Genomic DNA, 21,479 nt, shown 5'->3' on the forward strand with positions numbered 1-21,479 from the left:
ACCCTCATCACATTTCACCCAGTTGTTTCTACCACACACACAACAAACACACATGAGTATTGACACAATGCAAACAAATGTAGGACATCATGTTGATTCAGCGTTTTATATCACAAAGGAGGAAACTAGTTTTATAAAAATATGGCAAAACTACAGGAAGTAAATGGTAGGTCTAATTGTTATACCCTTAAAGAGTATCATTCAATAAATTCAAATGTTTCCTTATATGAGTTCTTGCCATACATACTCGTATAATGCTAAACTCTGTAGTTAGTTACTTATTTGTACTCATCAAAGTGAATGCTATCTCACTGATATCAGCCCCACTGTGTTCTGCTCGACAGCCGTACAATATCCAATCACTGATAGTGGAAACAAGAATTTCTTCCTACAAACTTTTACACAAAAATACATCAACTTATATTTTTTTAATTATGAATTAGCCTCAGGAAATGTGTCATGAAATACAAATGTGTAAACCAGGCTTTCCTGTTCAGTGTTTAGTGCTCGAGTCTCTGCTTTCTCAGACCAAGCATCTAGTTTATTTGACTGTTTTCTTAACTCACAATCACATATTTACAGATGTCTTTGATTCATAAGCCATTTTACCAGTAATCAATTATAAAACCTGGAATTTAAATATACAAGTTAACAGTTATTAACCAAACCATTGTTAACATAAATGAAGATGTATCATATTATTTTGCTTAATTTTACTTTTTCTAGCACTATAACTATTACACATATTGTATTAAGTACACTGTAGAGGCACGTAATAAGCCTTTCTCTTAAATGAAGCTTTATAACAATTGATTATAAAACATTTAATGTTATTATCAATTCTAACTAGCTTGACAAAGTTGGTGTCATTACAAACAACGTTTTTTTCTTAAAGTTACAATAAATCTTTAGCTTTATCCAACGTTCATAGATATTCTCCACATGTGTTACGATAAAGTGTTGAAGAGATAATTATTTGATTGTCGAGTAGATTAATGAATCCACTTATGTGTTGTATACAGAATCTAAACCATATGTAAATCATTCACCACATTAAACTTATTTTGTAGAAAATACTCTAAATATTGATATTTGTTCCCTTGAATGAAAACAAATCAACACATTAAATGAGATGAGTGATTAGGTGACTCTGACAGGAGAGATGATCAGAGGTGCAGAGTTTTTACGGCCATATTTAAGTCCAGGATAGAAGAGTGGGTAGAGTTTCTCAGTGAAGGAGCAGCCAGTGAAGGAGTAGATAAGAGCTGCAGCATCTACGTCATAAAAGGAGACCAGACCCTCCTCATAATCCACAAACACCCCCACCTTCTTTGGTCGAGACTTCAGAGAGAGAAGGACTGCAGGATCATCATTGGCTTCGTACTCGAATCCCTTTCTCAGACATATAGTCCAGTAACCGAACTGAGAGCTCAGTGTGATCTCTCCCTTCCTGTTGATCGACTCTCTGGCCACTCCTAAATCCCAGTCTGTCTTTCCTTTAACTTGAACCTCAAAGTAGAATTTGCCTGAAGAGAAACTCTGCTTTCCTAAAACATTAATACAATCAGAAAATCTCTCTGGGTTATCTGGGAGATTCTTTCTCACATCACTATCCCGGACTTGTTTTCCATCAACAGACAGGATGAGATCAGGATGTGCTGTATCCGGATCAAGAGTCACATCCACTGCGTACCTCTGGACCCTCTTCAGTTCAGCTTCAAGCAGCTTCTTCATCTCTTTACTGAAAGTCTCCTCCAGCTGAACCACAGCTCTCACCACAGTCCCTTCATATGATGATGGAGGGATGCTGACCTTTGTCCAGTCCTTGGTGGGTGATGGGTGTTGGATGTTTAGGGACTGGACACCCTGGAGAACGTGGAGGTGGTCTTCAGACCGTGAGAGATGCTCAACTTTAGCACTTCTCATCTTCAGTTGAGAGATTTCCTGTTCCAGCTGTTTGATCAAAGCTTCAGCCTGTTTCATTCTCATGTTCTGCTTCCCTTCTATTGTTTGGATGAACTCATTCAGGTTTCTCTCAACAGACTCCTTCAGAGCAGTGAAGACCTGAACACCTTCTGCTACCTCTCTGTCTGCTTCTTCCTTACTGAGGTCCACTGAGTGTTTGATCTCCTCAATCTTCAGTTGTCTCTTCTGGATCATTTCCTGAATTCTAGCCTCTTTCTTTCCCAGCTCTGCCTTTTGCCCTTCATATCCTTCTTTCAGAGGAACCACATCATGTATCTTGTGGTCTAAAACAGTGCAGAGCAAACAGACACATGTCTGGTCGGTCTTACAGAACAGCTCCAGAGGTTTATCGTGCTTTGGACACATCCTGTCTTCCAGGTTCTCCACAGGGTCGATCAGCTGATGTCTTTTCAGACCTGACATTGTCAGGTGAGGCTCCAGGTGAGTCTCACAGTAGGAGGTCAGACACACCAGGCAGGACTTCAGGGCCTTCAGTTTGGATTCAGTGCAGACGTCGCAGGGAACTTCTCCTGCTTTGAAGACTTGTTGCTCTGAGCTGCTGCTGCTGGCTTTCTGTTGAGCCGACTGTCTGAACTGAGCTACCATCTCAGAGATGAACGTGTTAACCCTCAAATCTGGTCTTGTATTAAAAGCCTCTTTACACATGGGACACTGGCACCTGTCACTTCTATCCCAGTGTTCAGTGATGCAGTCTTTACAGAAGTTGTGTCCACATGATGTGGCGACTGGATCAGTGAACAAATCCAAACAGATGGAGCAGACAAACTGATCTTCAGATGGCAGGTAGCTTGCAGAAGCCATATCTATACACACAAGAAAGACAATAAAAAACATTTGAAACATCAATCATCAATTCATATTATATATTGTTTTAAAGAAAGAAGCATGAGCAACCGTGACCATTTAACTCTGACAGGGTCAAGCACGCAACTCAGACAGCAATGAAAATATAGTTTTTGTCGATTATTTCTTTATTGAAAAATAACACTGCTCTTCTAACTGTGTGACCATAACCATTCATTTCCTCTAGCTACATCAAATTAAAAGCCTCCAACTGTTTCTCTAATGGAAATGTTTTATTTTTAAACAGCTAGAGCAGGGGTGGCCAACCAGTCAGAGGTTAAGAGCCACATTTTGTCTATGTTACTGCAAAGAGCCACATCAAACACACAGTCACTGATACCGCTTGTTTCAGTTTTTTATTTTCTGGAGAAAAGATTTCAACCACGTCACTGATGCATTTTTGTGGCATTGGGATATCTTTTTTTTTTTAAATCCTCTGGAGCAGAGAGAGAAGCTGTGGATTATTGTTATTGATTAATGCATCAGTGTTTCTTAGGGTCAAAAACATTAAACTCACAACTTAAAAAGAAAGCGTTTAGTTTATTTAATAAAAGAGCACATGTTCAATGTGAAAATCGACAGTAGTTATAGATTATTTGTAATTTGGTGCTATATATATATTTAAAAAAATGTTTTATATATAGGCTATATATTTTTTTAAACACCTTGAATTTCAGGGGGGGCGCGGGGCTCTGTTGGCGCCCCTCCAAGACAATGGTAGGGGAAACACTGGATAGTGTTTCATCAACGATAGGTTTTCCCCCCCTCAAAGGTGATTGGTTCTCTGCATCCAGGTATTATTGTGATTGGCTCTTGGGCCACATCAAAATTAGACGCGCTGTCATCCTCTCATACTGACACCTGACACCACACATACACACTTAGGGAGAGCCGGGACGAAAGTAACGGAGCGATTTTATCCTAGCCCAAACAACTTTGACCGGCCAAATTACGTCAGAATGATCAGCATTCAATACTTAACAGAACTACTAAATATCAGGTTTAACTGTCAGGAGTAGTGTTGTCACGATACCAACATTTTGGTTTCGATACCAAGTCAAGAATTACGATTCCAATTATTTTTCGATACTTTTCTTAAAAAAAGGGAAACAGTCTTAAATGTAATTAGTGTGCTTTATTTCACACCAGAACCATAACGCAAACTTTTAAACAATGAGAACAATAAATAAAATAAATCACAAAAATTCTTATTAAATACAATTAATACATGTCTTACAGACAGGCCTCGTGGTGTCCGTAGGCTTGCCCTCACTGTCAGAGATATAGCTAAAATACATCAAAATGTCGCTTCTGGCGTCTTTTTTGTCAACAAGCCGAGGCGCAGCGGCAGTTGCACTCAGTAGCGTGGCGTGGGGAAAAAATTAGGGGAAGCCAATAATACGTCCTTTCTTTTGGGGTGGGGGGGGGGGTGTGTTGGTCAATGTAATAACGTAACCAGATGAGTGATTACAGCGCCCGGTATCATTTTACACACATTTGTATCATACAGATGCAGGACTTACACACGCCTGTTATCTGACCGACAGGTCCGCACGCACTCTCCAGCCGAAATTCTAATAAGCATTCATTCACAAACTAAATCAGGAGACCTTTAACGTTTTACGTCCGGTTCGCTCCTTTGTTCCTCGCTGTAAACGGCTCCAGTTTGGGCATTGGCCTGTCATCAGATTGTATTTGTTGTTGCTGCTGCAGCGGAAGTTTAGTCCAATTATTTTTGATTAAATACTCCAAATCTCCACCCTCCATAATTGCACTTGCTTCAGTTGCTTGCTACTTTCTAACGGCGGTGGAGTGGTGCAGTGACGCTATCTATCTTCTATCGATTAGATTTATCATTCGAAAATTATAAAAGTAGGGTAGACATGTGGATATTATCCGACTGAACAAAACGTGCATTTACCGAACAGGTTCGTTTTCCACTGACCTTTTTTCGAGCTATTTTCCAAAATCCTATGGAGAAATCCCATTGCTTTTTTGTCGAGGGAAACCGGGCGCAGCTTACTTCCGCTTTTTGGGACGCGTCACTGCACCATTAAATTGATGCGATTTGATTGGATTGTGAGGCAAGGGAAGCCAGCCGCCTCTGGCTTCCCTTGGCATGGCCCTGACCAATCACAGGTTGGCAGGGACATGACGTGAGCCTCATCTGATTGGTCAATCCCTCCATTTTTTTTCACCAAGGGAAGCAAATTTCGGCTGGCCTCCTCTCGCAACAGAGAGTGCAATCTACTGTTTCACCATAACATCTAGAGGGGCGCTGTTTCACTATTTGTAAAATACTCAATGAGAATGGGGGAGAGACGGGCCGGCAGCAACACACAACAATGAATTTCCGAAACTAAACGAAGTGTTTTTATTTATTTATTAAAATTATAACTACAATCCGAAAAAACAGGGGAAGCCTGGCTTCCCTTGGCCTCCAGGAGAAAACGCCACTGGTTGCACTCCCACTTGCAGCCATGCTTCTCGTTTTCTCACACTAGCGCGTGCACGAGAGAGGGGAGGCACTTGAGCGTGCTTGAGAGGGGCGGGACTGCAGGCACGGCTGCAGTGCAGGGATTGGAATCAGAGCGCTGAACACACACGGCTCTTAATAAAACGGCGCATTCTCACCGGAGTACTTTCCCCCGTCATTCTTAAAGTACCGATACTAATGAAACGGAGGAATTGTAATGTTTTTAACGGCAGGGTATCGCGGTATACCTTTCAAGTATCGGTACACCGTGCAACACTAGTCAGGAGTCAGTGTCTCTCCCCCAAATTCACACATATACAACTCGATATGAACTGAAGAGCCGCATGAAACTAGGCAAAGAGCCGCATGCGGCTCGAGAGCCGCGGGTTGGCCACACCTGAGCTAGAGGAAATGGGTGAAAGCATTATGTAGGAAGTGATCAGCAAAATCTAATAAGAGCAGGAGAGCAGAAGTGAATCAAAACTCCTCACAACAGAGATTCAGTTTCAAGTTACTAAAGCACTTAGAGTTGATATAAAGAGACTGTTTAAAGTGGACTCTATGTCATATACTGGTTATGTTGTTAGAGAAAAACAAGTTGGACGTAAAGGGTGGATTTTTCGTCTGAGTAGAGCTGAACTTTTGTGTTAATCCTGCTTGTTGACAGTGTAAATATAATCAGCTGTACTCACCAGTGTTTGACAGAGACTCTGCTGTGTTGTTGAGAAAGATCTGATGAACTCAGTTTGTATTTTCTTTAGACAGAAACAGAGACTAGTCTCGACTGCAGTGTGGCTGCCTCTCTAAATAACTTAACTTTCGTTTCCTGAGTGTGACGTGTAAGCCCTCCTCTTTTCAGTGTAGCTCCTCCTCTCACTGCAGCTGGTGCTTCCCTCCCTCTGATCTGCATGGGTATTGAGAAATACCAGGTTTTCTCTGATAGTTAGGGAGCAAAGGCTCTGCTTCACAGGTGTGTCAAGCTGTTTCTTATCTTTATTATGATCAGGTTTTACTTTAATCAGAAGAGTTCAGTTACATTTATTGGAAACACATGTCAGTTAAATGTCAGGGATGACATAATCCACATCCATACAACAAGCACAATATGTATCTACTCTAAAACAGAAATCTATATACAATAAAATAAACTAAAGGCCTTTTAGACATTGAATATGTAACATTAGTTGTCATGATAACAAGGAAGAAGAGTGTTTTCTCTCAGGCAGCATCCCTTATGGATCATTATGGCATTTTGTTGCCTGAATTAAAGCAATCATGTTATCCTGTTCTCACTTTTTCCTCGTGAGATATTGGGTCTCGATTGATGAGGTTGTTAGGAAACATCACAACATGTTAAATTCCCTCATTAAGCTAAGAAAATATTGTTTTAACTACATCATAACTAACTTATTGTGCATTCACAACTGTACAATCCAGTTGTAATTTTATTTTATGGCCCCAAAACACATCACACCACATATTTAAGTAAGACGTTTGATTATATTCGCTCATTATATTCCTTATAGTGCAGACAGTGGATAATAAAGCTTATCTGACTATGATAGACTTAATAGACTGACAATTATTGTGACAGTGGATGAAGGGGGTGGGGTGTCTAAAGTCAAAGATGAATCTTGATTGGGCCAAATTTGACCCCGAGTCACTCAAAACAATGCTGCTGGGTCTTCCCAGACCCGAACACCAAATTATACACTTTTTTTTTTGAGACCTTCAAACTTAGCTAAAATTGTAAAAATCCGTGTTGTAGTGTTTATATGGCTGTTGTGGAGGATATCATGAAGCCTTGTTCCGATAAAAAAAACTAGTGCGTAGTTATTATATAATTTGAACTTGAAACGGGTCACGGGAGTCCCGAACACAACACAAGGGTTAAAGTGACGTGCACATTTTCCCTGGCTTAAAAGCAAAAGGGGATACTGTTCCAGTTTAAATTTGAAGTTTTTAAAATGTGAATTTCTGATTCCAATTGTGTGTACTGGCCATTTTAAAAAAAACAAACAAGGAAACTGTTCACATCTGGACCAATTAACAAAAAGCTTTGCCAACTAGATGAGTTTAGAATACAAACTCTCAGTCTGATAATCACTAATGATAACCAATGCAATGTGTGCTTATTGAAAGTAGGACGAAAAACATGTTGTAATACTGTTTGCAGTCTACACAGGCCTAAAACTTCCTTTATCGTTCGAACATCTCCAAACAAACCAGTTGTTAAATGTCAGTGAACTGATGCCAAAGTTAATGCCCTGCCCAGAGACCTGAGGCTGAGTTTCCACAGAGGAAAGTTGTCGGATGGCTGGATTAATCAAAATTCATAGGCTATAGTATATTATTTATTCAGACAGAGGAGAATCAAAATATTATATTGGGTAACACTTTATATTAAGGTACACAATTTCACCATCAACTAGTTGTTAATTAACATGCATATTAGCAGTATATTGGCTCTTTATTAGTCATTATAAAACAAATATTAATAGGCCATTAGTTGAGAGATTTCCTCAATAACCCTCTAATTAGTGCTTACTTATTGCAAGTAAGGAAGTTGTTGTACATGAGGTTTGGTCTTAATATGCTCTGCTCAATATGGGCCTAATAAGGCAGTTGTACCACAAGAATAGTAATTCTCCCATAATAACACTTAACAAATATGATCTGTTCTTATGTAACAAGACATGATACTATAAGTGTTAATTAAGTCAAAATAACTCAAAATTAGGTATTTCTATCTAAGGATATGTTCCCTATTTTAAAGTGAAGTCTTGTTCCTAACCAATAAGCTAGTAATTTGACTCTAATTGACCTGAACAGGTTCCCTATTCTAAATTTGCCTCCTTTTCACACTTTGTAAATACATGATAGCACACAACTACTGAAATTAACCTCAACAGTACATGAACAAAGTAGGCTCACGTTGAAATATCTGTTTTATTAATGAACAACTAAAGAGAGGTTCAGACACATCCCAAAACATGTCAAGTTTCTCCAAGGCTGAGAACACATATGCAGCCTGTACTTTTTAACAAAAACTGATTTTTAACAGAGTTTATGTATTTGTGATCATACTGTGTGACCTGCGTGTATGTACTTACACAATAGGTGTACTGTTCTCCCTATGTGTTGTACTGTCTCAGTGTGAACATAGATTAAACAGCCAGCCAAACTCTTTTGAGAGCCAGGGAATGAGCAGCCATGCTCCTTTATTGACTTATCTGACATTCAAACGGAGTGAAACTATAAAAAAAGTTAAAAAGGCACTTACTAACCTTTTTTATAATTTTCGAATCATAAATCTAATCGATAGATTTAATTATGATCAATAGATTTATGATTACAAAATTATAAAAGTAGGGTAGACATGTGGAGATGATCCGACTGAACAAAACGTGATCCGTCTCTTAAATGTGTTTCAACCACAGACCTTATTTCGAGCTATTTTCCAAAATCCTATGGAGAAATTGCATTGTTTTTTTTTCGAGGGAACCGGAAGAAACGTACTTCCGGGTTTTAGGACGCGTCACTGTGGCACTCTATTGAGGAAAAACTCTCAACTTATGACCTATTACTTGTAGATTACGGTCATGTAGAATAAGGAATTAATAAGTGTTTTATAATGACTACTAAAGCGCCAATATACTGCAATATGCATGTTAATTAACAACTAATTGACGGTGAATTTGTGTACCTTAATATAAAGTGTTACCAACCTGATGAACTCAGTTAGTTTTAGGTTCCTTTTGAGAGAAACCAATGTGTCTTATCCCTCTCAACTACTACCTGTTACTGAAGCTCTTTTTAGAGGGATTTTGATTCTCAAACTTTAGAGTTGAAGATGTTACTGTACCTATAGATGAGTTTATTTTGTTAAAGCGAATCACTGAGCTCTGTAGGCACTCTATGAGAAGCAGAAGTGTAAGAATACTTCATATCACTTGCTACCCTTAGCCCAAAAAATCTTCCTGGTTAATTAGGATCATTGATGGATGGCTTTAAGCATTTTTAGGGTTGTTAGAAAAATGTAAACTCTTGTAACATCAGGCTTATTTTTTGCCACCAACTAAAATCTCTTGACAAAGACATATGCAGGTAGCATGGTCATAGTTGAACTATTACATCGACCACCATTGAAAAAACCCATTTGTCCTTGGTCAACCTGAGAGGTTATCCTGTACATGTTTAACACAAACTCTGTCTCCTCATCAGTGTTTGGTTTACAGTACAGTGACTCCATTTATCTTTCCTTTGTGTTGTGCTCCATCCAGTGGACACTCTGTGCCATAACACCAGGAAGTGGTGGAAGTGTGTCATTATAGTGTAGTACAACAACAGCAACAAAAACACAATGAACTCAGTGCTGAGGACTATAAGGTATTATCCTGTTAAGTTTGCATTAAATAGCAGAGTACTATTTTTGCAATACCATTTACTGACTTTTTTCAAATCTGGCTTGAAAGGCCTTATGAAAATGTTAGGAGATGTTTCATGCATAACTTCGAACAACACATAAAACAGCAGTTATTGTTGTTTAGAATCTAAAATCCGCTAACATGTAATCCTGCTTACCTTAAAATATATATACTGTATACTGAGATTTGAACCACTGAAATATAAAATAAAATAAAAGGCTATTTGCCATGTTTTTTAAAATCTTGCCTGATTTATAGATTTGTTTTTGATCCTTGACATACGGAGACCCATCAAGTTTTCCTATTGTGTTTTTAAGACTTGTTTCCTGTCATCTGAAATAACACTGAACACATTACTCAGACAAACAACAAAGACCAGTGACCTTGAAATTAGTATATTTGTATTTTTTATTTAAAATTGTGCTTGTGAAGATTGTGATCTTGGATGAAAGACAAAATATTTAATCCGTTTCACATTGAGTTCTTGTTGAGTTCAGTGATTATAAAAATGTGCTGGGAGGGAAATCATTTTTTCAAAGTATAAGAAAAAGAGGGTTTTGTTTATGCATGATGAGTTAAAACTTCAGAACTTGTGTTCAACATGCAGTTTATTTTAATGTTTTTAACTCACAATCACATATTTACAGATGTCTTTCATTCATAAGCCATTTGACCAGTAATCAATATAACACCTGGCATGTAAATATACAAGTAAACAGTTATTAACCAAACCGTTTTTGACACAAATGAGGATTTATCATGTTATTTAGCTTCATTTTTCTAGCAGTATAACTATTACAGATATTGTATTTAATACACAGTAGAGGCATTAATAGGCCTTTCTCTTAAATTAAGCTTCATGACACAATTAAATATAAAACATTTAATGTTCTTATCAATTCTAACTAGCTTGACAAATTTGGCGTCATTAGAAACAACCTCTTTTTTAAAAGTTAAAATGAATAAAGCTTTATCCAACGTTCATAGATATTTTCTATATGTGTTACGATAAAGTGTTGAGATCATTATTTGATTGTTGAGTAGATTAATGAATCCACGTATGTGTTGTATACAACATCTAAACCATATGTTAATCAATCACCACATGAAACTTATAGAAAATAAGATGGAAACTATACAGTTTTGACTCTAAATATCGATGTTTTTTCCCTTGAATAAAAATAAATCAATACATGAAATAAGATGAGTGATTAGGTGACTCTGACAGGAGAGATGATCAGAGGTGCAGCGTTTTTACGGCCATATTTAAGACCAGAACTGAAGTATGAGTAGATTTTCCCGTTGAAGGAGCAGCCAGTGAAGGAGTAGATAAGAGCTGCAGCATCTACGTCATAAAAGGAGACCAGACCCTCCTCATAATCCACAAACACCCCCACCTTCTGAGGCCGAGACTTCAGAGAGAGACGGACTGGAGGTTCATCATTGGCTTTGTACTCGAATCCCTTTCTCAGACATATAGTCCAGTAACCATCTTCTGGGCTCAGTGTGATCTCTCCCTTCCTGTTGATCGACTCTCTGGCCACTCCTAAATCCCATTCAGTCTTTCCTTTAACTTGAACCTCAAAGTAAAATCTGCCTGAAGAGAAACTCTGCTTTCCTAAAACACAAAGACAATCAGAAAATCTCTCTGGGTTATCTGGGAGATTCTTTCTCACATCACTATCCCGGACTTGTTTTCCATCAACAGACAGGATGAGACGGGGATGTGCAGTATCAGGATCAAGAGTCACATCCACTGCGTACCTCTGGACCCTCTTCAGTTCAGCTTCAAGCAGCTTCTTCATCTCTTTACTGAGTGTCTCCTCCAGCTGAACCACAGCTCTCATCACAGTCCCTTCATATGATGATGGAGGGATGCTGACCTTTGTCCAGTCCTTGGTGGGTGATGGGTGTTGGATGTTTAGGGACTGGACACCCTGGAGAAGCTGGAGGTGGTCTTCAGACCGTGAGAGGTGCTCAACTTTTGCACTTCTCTTCTTCAGTTGAGAGATTTCCTGTTCCAGCTCTTTGATGAAGTCTTCAGCCTGTTTCATTCTCATGTTCTGCTTCCCTTCTATTGTTTGGATGAACTCATTCAGGTTTCTCTCAACAGACTCCTTCAGAGCAGTGAAGACCTGAACTCCTTCTGCTACCTCTCTGTCTGCTTCTTCCTTACTGAGGTCCACTGAGTGTTTGATCTCCTCAATCTTCAGTTGTCTCTTCTGGATCATTTCCTGAATTCTAGCCTCTTTCTTTCCCAGCGCTGCCTTCTTCCCTTCATACCCTTCTTTCAGAGGAACCACATCATGCATCTTGTGGTCTAAAACAGTGCAAAGCAAACAGACACATGTGTGGTCGGTCTTACAGAACAGCTCCAGAGGTTTATCGTGCTTTGGACACATCCTGTCTTCCAGGTTCTCCACAGGGTCGATCAGCTGATGTCTTTTCAGACCTGACATTGTCAGGTGAGGCTCCAGGTGAGTCTCACAGTAGGAGGTCAGACACACCAGGCAGGACTTCAGGGCCTTCAGTTTGGTTTCAGTGCAGACGTCACAGGGAACCTCTGCTGGTTTGAAGACTTGTTGCTCTGAGCTGCTGCTGCTGCTGGCTTTCTGTTGAGCCGACTGTCTGAACTGAGCGACCATCTCAGAGATGAAAGTGTTGACCCTCAAATCTGGTCTTGTATTAAAAGCCTCTTTACACATGGGACACTGGCACCTGTCACTTCTATCCCAGTGTTCAGTGATGCAGGTTCTACAGAAGTTGTGTCCACATGATGTGCTGACTGGATCAGTGAACACATCCAGACAGATGGAGCAGAGAAACTGATCTTCAGATGGCAGATAGCTTGCAGCAGCCATATCTACACACATAATGAGAAAGAAAAGAAAAAACATTTAAAACATCAATCATCAATTCATATCATATATAGTTTTAAAGAAAGAACTTTGATAACCGCAGTAGACAAAGGGTGTTGCTATAGCAACACATCATGTCTATGTTTACACCTATGGTTTACACGCGAAATCGGGGTGGGGTCATATGACCCGCTGGCGGAAATAGGTATAAATGGCAAGCAATTTCTTTGGCGATTTCTTCAATCTGACTTAATATTGACAATTTTTAACAACAGAGGGTGCTACATAACACACTTTCAGGAAAAGTCACGGACTGGGAGACTTTAATATTTTATTGAAAAAAAGTTACATACAATAAAAAAACAGCTGTGGGTCAAATTGACCCGATGGCGGTTCTAATCCCATGTAATTGTAGAATGAACACAGTCTTCCTTTGAATATGTATAAGTCAGGTGTCTTGAGTAGTCGAAATTACCTACAAATCATTGTACACATTCGTAAATATTATTTTCCACTTGTTACCATTGTGAGTCTATTTTTATGCAGCTCTGCGTGAATTTGTGGCTACAATTCAGGCTAATACGCTACCAGAGGTGGAATGAGTACTCAGATGTTGTACTTGAGTAAAAGTAGAAGTACTCAGATCTTGTAGTGAAAGTAGAAGTACTCAGATCTTGTACTTGAGTAAAAGTAGAAGTACTCAGATGTTGTACTTGAGTAAAAGTAGAAGTACTCAGATATTGTACTTAGGAAAAAGTAGAAGTACTCAGATCTTGTACTTGAGTAAAAGTAGAAGTACTCAGATGTTGTACTTGAGTAAAAGTAGAAGTACTCAGATATTGTACTTAAGTAAAAGTAGAAGTACTCAGATCTTGTACTTGAGTAAAAGTAGAAGTACTCAGATGTTGTACTTGAGTAAAAGTAGAAGTACTCAGATATTGTACTTAAGTAAAAGTAGAAGTACTCAGATGTTGTACTTGAGTAAAAGTAGAAGTACTCAGATATTGTACTTGAATAAAAGTAGAAGTACCAGAGTGTAGGAATACTCTGTTACAGTAAAAGTCCTGCATTCAAAATGTTCCTCAAGTAAAAGTAGAAAAGTATTCTCATCAAAATATAGTTGAAGTAGCGACAGTAAAAGTAGTCATTGTGCAGATTGGTCCATTTCAGAATAACATATGATATGTTTTATAATGATTGATCATGAAAGTGTTCTCAAAGCTGGTAAAGGAGCAGCTAGTTTGAATGACTTTCTATACTGCAGGGTAGCTTGTGGATTTACTCCAGGTGGAACTAAAGTCTGATTTAACACTTGATTAGATTTCACATCATTCATCCACATCTGTAAAGTAACTAAAGGTATTAAATACATATAGTGGAGGAAAAGTACACCATTCACCTCTGACTTGTTTACTGCCAACCTAAAAGTACCTAAAAAAATAGTAATCAATAATGTATTGAAAAGTTATTTGGCTGATTGTTGTATATCGGCTCCGCCAGGTTATATGGGATGCTCAGTCTACGTACAGATCACTCATTTTGAAATATTAAACTTAGTTTTCTTTTCTTTAATTTTTCATCCTCATGTAGAATGCTATCACGAAACACACATTTGGTTGTTTATAGCATAAAGAACATCTGATTTAATATGAGGTAGGGAAATAATCATTTGAGTATAAGTACGTGTATATAAATATGTCATTTACAACAGCTGTAAGATGCTTGAAAATGCACCTTGAAAATGCTGGAAAAGTGCTTGAATTTGACTTTGGAAAAGGTGTAAGAACCCTGAATCAACCTCACAACAAGATGTGTGTATATTACAATGATTAATGTCATATTTCAAGATGATTACTTAGATATTACAATATGGTTGGTTGAGCTGGAGTTCATTATTGAGCTTACACGTTAACATCACAGTCATCTGAAGAACAAACCCAAACCTTGTTCTTTTTATGAATTGCATCACCAAATTGGTATCAAATAAACAGTAAGCATTGGTAACACAACTTCCAAAGTTACAGTAAAATAAAAAGGACCCTGACTCGGACAATACACAATCCAACATGTTCAACAGAAGAGAATCAGTTATATTGTTTGTACACATGGTACTTTACATATATATCTGTTTGTTTAAGGTGTCCAGGTGATGCAGACAGGCTGGACCAGAGAGTGAGAGACAGAACTGGACTCCTCACAGCAGTGAACTTCAGCACAGGTACAAATACTATGTTTTTCATACTGTACAAAGAATCAAGAAAGTATTGACTTTAATACACTGATATACATTCCATTAAACAATACTAGATCACCTACACATCAGTGAAGTTGAGGGTTTTTTCTGTGCAAAAAGTTACATTTGGATGTTAACAAGCAATATGATTTTGTCAGCTTTCTAATTTAATGTATTAAAGGCAAAGATATTTAACACATAGCGAGAACTGCTACTATTTATCTCTCAATATTGTCTGTAAAAAACGTGGTAAAAGTTATTCTTTCAGTGAGACAACAGAGCAAGCTTCTACAGTTGCACTACGTTTTGATAACAGTTAAATATTATTTTGATAATAACATATATTTCAATGTTGATGAACTTCATACTTTTCATTCATAAACTGATTGTCTTTGTAGATCACTGTTGAAATAAAAAAAAAACATTACAATTACAAAATAATTATATCTACATCCCCTAAACACACAAACACACCACTTTCATAAATAACACACTTGTTCTACAATAATATGTTTTATGTTTCCTGTAATTTTTGTTAGGAAAGGACATGCCTGAAAGACACGACATTTTCTCCTTCTCTGAGGGTCAAGAAGAACATCCAAGAGGAAAATTAAAAGCTGATGCTATGAGATATTAAGACCAGTACACTACTTTTATTGTAAAAACAGTCAGCTGATCGAAAGCACCTATTTCCACATCTACAATCCATCCGCTGATTATTTCTATTTGCCTCGCTTTATGAGCTTCACATCACTTGTACCACAGAGTTTGCAACGTCACAAGTAAATGGGGCCAATCTTCAGTCAGATATGAATGTGTAATCTAACATTTTCAGTAAGAATAATGGACAAAAGGAGTGCAAATACAATTTATTGAAATGTGAACCAAAAGTTAATCAAATGTTTTAAATTAAACGCACATATGGACAGAAGGTGTAAACCTATTACATTTATAAGTAAACACATTTGTTCAAATAAAGTGACAGATTAGGCCTGTGCAGTTGGTATCAGCTTTGCCCAGCATGGGCTCCTCCATCAGTCCCTCCCCCCAGTCCCCCCAGTCCCCCTCGCAGAGGAAAGACCCTCAGTCCTCTCCAAACCAACAGACAGAACGTCCATCAAACGGAGGTTTCTCCCTGAAGTCTCTGCAACTTTCTGGACACCACGCTGTCTCAATCCGTCCACACTGAATATGAGAGGGGGAAAATGAAAATAACAAATGCTTGAGACAATAAGAAACATAAAGTTGACTGTTGAGTTGCTCAGTTTTTTTAGATTGTCAATACTATTACTGTATAACTAATGTATCAGGTTAAGAGGCACATTCAAATAAAGATTGGTCTTTAAATAAATGTTGTCTTTTGAATTGTTTGTCTAAAGTCAAGGATCTAGAACTGGTACTTAGTTTTAATGATACAGTCTGGTTATTATGCTGTTTGAAGGAGGCCTCACAGGTAAGAGCACTAACTAGCTACCATCACATGTACCTTAGCTTGACTTAAATGTATTAAACGTATAATTAAGTGATATCAAAATATAAATAACTAATGTCATGCAAACATATTAATATTTGCTTGATTCCAATGTTGAATTTAGCACAATTGCATACAAACGTTAAGGGATTTTAAGATTCTGAAGTATTAAGCTAAAAACTCAATAACTTAGATTATTATTTATAGTTTTGCTGAATAGTTTCATGTCCGCTTACCTTAGAAACGTAAAATACCACGACAGTGTGCCTTTGGGGAGCATGTTAGCTTAGCTTGGTAGCTTCAGCTAGCTCTGGAACTTTCAGCTCGGTGGCACCAGGTCCCGCCTCGGCTCCGCCTCTTTGCCCTTATTTGGAGCAGGCGGGAGTTGAACTCTGACGTCACTGTCGAGCCGTTAGTGGCCGACTCCGCCTAAGGGCTTCTCGGCAACTCTGCAGAATCCTATGGGTGACGTCACAGACCCTACGTCCATTTATATATACAGTCTATGGTTTGATTGTCATTAAAAATTAAAAATATATTTACATTTTTTTTTTTTTAATTTTTTATCATCAGTAAAATGTATAATCTACAATAAAATCTCGTTTAAAATTATTTTACGATGTCTAAAACTACTGATAAGTCACATGTTTCCTGCCTGGCCCCAGCGTGTATCATTACCCTCTCTCGTCCGGGCGGTAAGAAAGGAGCCCTCAGCCAGAGCAGCAGCAGCCAAGCTGACTGTTGCTATCTGTAAACTATGCCGCCGAAACATAATTTCAGCCAATCAGCATCGTCAGATCTGATGCTCAAAGGGTGCCCTGTCAGTGCCCTGGCCTGTGTGTCTGTGAGTTGTTTAGACTCATATCCAAGGTGACGCTACAGTAGTTGTCGAGGATGGCTGCGTCTGCAGGTGGAGACTCCGGTGCTAGTGGATCGCCGGAGCTGTAGATTAACATTTACATGCTTATTGTAGTTGTAAGGGCAATGCCTGTGGCACCATGGAGCATATGTGTGGGCTGGACCTATATTTTACAGGAAAGGAGTTAGCAGAGGGAGTTGTCGATTCTTGTTCAGTTTTCATCTTCCTCACCCTCTCAGACTTTGAGTTGCGCGCGCTGCTAAAGAGACGCGCTACCATGGAAACCAAACAATGGTGTAGCTGTATTAAAGTCCGAGTGGAAACAGTGAGTAAATCTGATTTTGTCAGAAATCGGGAGAAATGCGGGAGTCTCCTGCGAAAATCGGGAGGGTTGGCAAGTAACACAAACACACACACACACACACACACACACACACACACACACACACACACACACACACACACACACACACACACACACACACACACACACACACACACACACACACACACACACACACACACACACACACACACACACACACACACACACACACACACACACACACACACACACACACACACACACACACACACACACACACACACACACACACACCTTCACTGCAAGACCGTTTGAGTGTAGCAGCTGGTATACACCATACCAACATGCAACATGAATGTCGCCAGTTGTCATGACTCAACTTATACTGCAACACCGGTCTCGAGTACTACAACACAAGTTACAAGTTACTAAATCAGAATCAGAATACCTTTATTAGTCCCACAGAGGGACATTTTACAAAGTACTAAGAGCTGATACAAAGAGACTGTTTAAGCTGTTTAAAGTGGACTCTATATATGGTCATGTTGTTAGAGTTGGGTGGAGATTTCGTCTGAGTAGAGCTGAAGTTTTGTGTTAATCCTTCTTGTTTAAGGGTAAATATAATCAGATGTACTCACCAGTGTTTGACAGAGACTCTGCTGTGTTGTTGAGAAAGATCTGATGAACTCAGTTTGTATTTTCTTTAGACAGAAACAGAGACTAGTCTCGACTGCAGTGTGGCTGCCTCTCTAAATAACATAACTTTCGTTTCCTGAGTGTGACGTGTAAGCCCTCCTCTTTTCAGTGTAGCTCCTCCTCTCACTGCATCTGGTGCTTCCCTCCCTCTGATCCGCATGGGTATTGAGAAATACCAGGTTTTCTCTGATAGTTAGGGAGCAAAGGCTCTGCTTCACAGGTGTGTCAAGCTGTTTCTTATCTTTATTATGATCAGGTTTTACTTTAATCAGAAGAGTTCAGTTACATGTATTGGACACACATGTCAGTTAAATGTCAGGGATGACATAACCCACATCCATACAACAAGTACAATATGTATCTACTCTAAAACAGAAATCTATATACAATAAAATAAACTAACGGCCTTTTAGGCATTGAATATGTAAAACATTAGTTGTCATGATAACAAGGAAGAAGAGTGTTTTCTCTCAGGCAGCATCCCTTATGGATCATTATGGCATTTTGTTGCCTGAATTAAAGCAATCATGTTATCCTGTTCTCACTTTTTCCTCGTGAGATATTGGGTCTCGATTGATGAGATTGTTAGGAAACATAACAACATGTTAAATTCCCTCATTAAGCTAAGAAAATATTGTTTTAACTACATCATAACTAACTTATTGTGCATTCACAACTGTACAATCCAGTTGTAATTTTATTTTATGGCCCCAAAACACATCACACCACATATTTAAGTAAGACGTTTGATTATATTCGCTCATTATATTCCTTATAGTGAAGACAGTGGATAATAAAGCTTATCTGACTATAATAGACTTAATAGACTGACAATTATTGTTACAGTGGATGAAGGGGGTGGGGTGTCTAAAGTCAAAGATGAATTCTGATTGGGCCAAATTTGACCCCGAGTCACTCAAAACAATGCTGCTGGGTCTTCCCAGACCCGAACACCAAATTATACACTTTTTTTTTTGAGACCTTCAAACTTAGCTAAAATTGTAAAAATCCGTTTTGTAGTGTTTATATGGCTGTTGTGGAGGATATCATGAAGCCTTGTTCCGATAAAAAAACGAGTGCGTAGTTATTATATAATTTGAACTTGAAACGGGTCACGGGAGACCCGAACACAACACAAGGGTTAAAGTGACGTGCACATTTTCCCTGGCTTAAAAGCAAAAGGGGATACTGTTCCAGTTTAAATTTGAAGTTTTTAATATGTGAATTTCTGATTCCAATTGTTTGTACTGGTCATTTAAAAAAAAAAAAAACAAGGAAACTGTTTACCGATTCAAATCACAGACCAGTTTAGTCGACTTGTATTGTTACAGGTCTACGTGTTGCAGGGAGCTTTGATAGTCTGATCATTTGATGTCCCCACATCTGGACCAATTAACAAAAAGCTTTGCCAACTAGATGAGTTTAGAATACAAAGTCTGAGTCTGATAATCACTAATGATACATAACCAATGCAATGTGTGCTTATTGAAAGTAGGACGAAAAACATGTTGTAATACTGTTTGCAGTCTACAAAGGCCTAACACTTCCTTTATCGTTCAGACATCTCCAAACAAACCAGTTGTTAAATGTCAGTGAACTGATGCCAAAGTTAAGGCCCCGCCCAGAGGCTGAGTTTCCACAGAGGAAAGTTGTCGGATGGCTGCATCAATCAAAATTCATAGGCTATAGTATATTATTTATTCAAACAGAGGAGAATCAAAATATTATGTTGGGTAACACTTTATATTAAGGTACACAATTTCACCATCAACTAGTTGTTAATTAACATGCATATTAGCAGTATATTGGCTCTTTATTAGTCATTATAAAACAAATATTAATGCCTTATTCTACATATTCTACAAGTAATAGGCCATTAGTTGAGAGTTTATCCTCAATAACCCTCTAATTAGTGCTTATTTGTTGCAAGTAAGGAAGTTGATGTACATGAGTTTTGTTCTTAATATGCTCTGCTCAATATTTGACTTCCTGTTCCTGATGGCTGTTTGTCCCGCAGCTCCCAGGCTAAACAGGCCGAAACTCGCTCAGCCAGTCCAACATCTACCAGCATCAACAGTCTTCAAATACCAACTGCTGCCATAGAAAAAGCCCCACCCAGAGTCCTGAAGCTTATTTGTACCTTTAGGAGATTGTGTCCAATATGTTTGACATATCCCTAATCGATAGATTTATGATCGATAGATTTATGATTATAAAATTATAAAAGTAGGGTAGACATGTGGAGATTATCCGACTGAACAAAATGTGATCCGTCTCTTAAAAGTGTGTCAACCACAGACCTTATTTCGAGCTATTTTCCAAAATCCTATGGAGAAATTGCATCGCTTTTTTGTCGAGGGAACCGGAAGAAGCTTACTTCCGGGTTTTAGGACGCGTCACTGTGGCACTCTATTGAGGAAAAACTCTCAACTAACGGCCTATTACTTGTAGATTACGGTCATTTAGAATGAGGAATTAATAAGTGTTTTATAATGATTAATAAAGCGCCAATATACTGCTAATATGCATGTTAATTAACAACTAATTAACGGTGAATTTGTGTACCTTAATATAAAGAGTTACCAACCTGATGAACTCAGTTAGTTTTAGGTTCCTTTTGAGAGAAACCAATGTGTCTTATCCCTCTCAACTACCACCTGTTACTGCAGCTCTTTTTAGAGGGATTTTGATTCACAACTTTCAGAGTTTTCCTGACTTCACATGAGGTGAAGATGTTACTGTACCTATAGATAAGTTTATTTTGTCAAAGCGAATCACTGAGCTCTGTAGGCACTCTATGAGAAGCAGAAGAGTAAGAATACTTTATATCACTTGCTACCCTTAGCCCAACAACATTTCCTGGTTAATTAGGATCATTGATGGATAGCTTTCCTGCCCTGAGCCTGTTTTTCATCCCTGACTTCCATCACTTTCTCTTTCTCTCTCTTTCTCTCTGCCTGTCCTGTCTCTTCCTTACCAAAGCTGAGCTTCGACTGACGTAGTGTTTTCATTATATCTGAGTCAGTGTAAAAAGAAAACAATACAATGTTATATCTTCAATGTTTTACTCAAATTGAAATGAAAGAAAAGCATTACAACGTTTGTTAAAAGGTCATCCTTCTGACATTGGATGAATGTAATTAACTTTAGCTCTCTAGCTAGTTAATTCACGCAATTTAAACCAAAGTATAGCCTATAGCTACAATATAAGTTAGTGTGCATGTTGTCGGACGTCCACTGACTAACGTAGTGCGTTCACACAGGATCTGCTGGTCATATGATGTCCTGATGAACAGAAACACTAG

At 38.4% G+C, this 21,479-nt stretch overlaps 2 protein-coding genes and 2 long non-coding RNA genes across 4 annotated transcripts in view; 2 read left to right on the forward strand and 2 right to left on the reverse strand.

Moving 5' to 3' along the window:
- The window catches only part of LOC307045484 (uncharacterized protein), a gene marked incomplete at both ends in the record, with an annotated part of 49,849 nt that overhangs the window by 16,575 nt on the left and 11,795 nt on the right, over positions 1-21,479 (forward strand). The window lies entirely within an intron of this gene.
- On the reverse strand, positions 486-12,663 carry LOC307044883 (uncharacterized protein). Its single transcript, XM_079690308.1, has 3 exons — positions 10,959-12,663; positions 5,703-5,754; positions 486-2,789 (listed from the first exon to the last, which is right to left on the reverse strand). The coding sequence occupies exons 1-3, from the start codon at positions 12,627-12,629 to the stop codon at positions 1,141-1,143; spliced, it is 3,372 nt and encodes a 1,123-aa protein (XP_079546434.1). The 5' UTR covers positions 12,630-12,663; the 3' UTR covers positions 486-1,140.
- LOC307028532 lies at positions 14,011-16,345 on the forward strand. The gene is made up of 2 exons (XR_013805022.1): positions 14,011-14,808; positions 15,363-16,345. It is a non-coding gene; the product is annotated as an uncharacterized lncRNA (long non-coding RNA).
- LOC307028536 lies at positions 15,877-18,219 on the reverse strand. Its single transcript, XR_013805023.1, has 3 exons — positions 18,117-18,219; positions 16,531-16,753; positions 15,877-16,008 (listed from the first exon to the last, which is right to left on the reverse strand). It is a non-coding gene; the product is annotated as an uncharacterized lncRNA (long non-coding RNA).

The sequence above is a fragment of the Notothenia rossii genome, assembly GCF_949606895.1.
Source record: "Notothenia rossii genome assembly, chromosome: 1".
Lineage (NCBI taxonomy): Eukaryota > Metazoa > Chordata > Actinopteri > Perciformes > Nototheniidae > Notothenia > Notothenia rossii.

Bases quoted from the DNA above. Each gene is read 5' to 3' on its own strand.
- LOC307044883 (XM_079690308.1), bottom strand. From the start codon at position 12,629: ATGTTTTTTCTTTTCTTTCTCATTATGTGTGTAGATATGGCTGCTGCA. The intron at 5,755-10,958 runs GTCAGAGTCACC...TGCTCTTATTAG, and splicing joins CACCTCTGATCATCTCTCCT to ATTTTGCTGATCACTTCCTA. The intron at 2,790-5,702 runs GTGTGGCCAACC...TTGTGTGTATAG, and splicing joins ACCCATTTCCTCTAGCTCAG to ATATGGCTTCTGCAAGCTAC.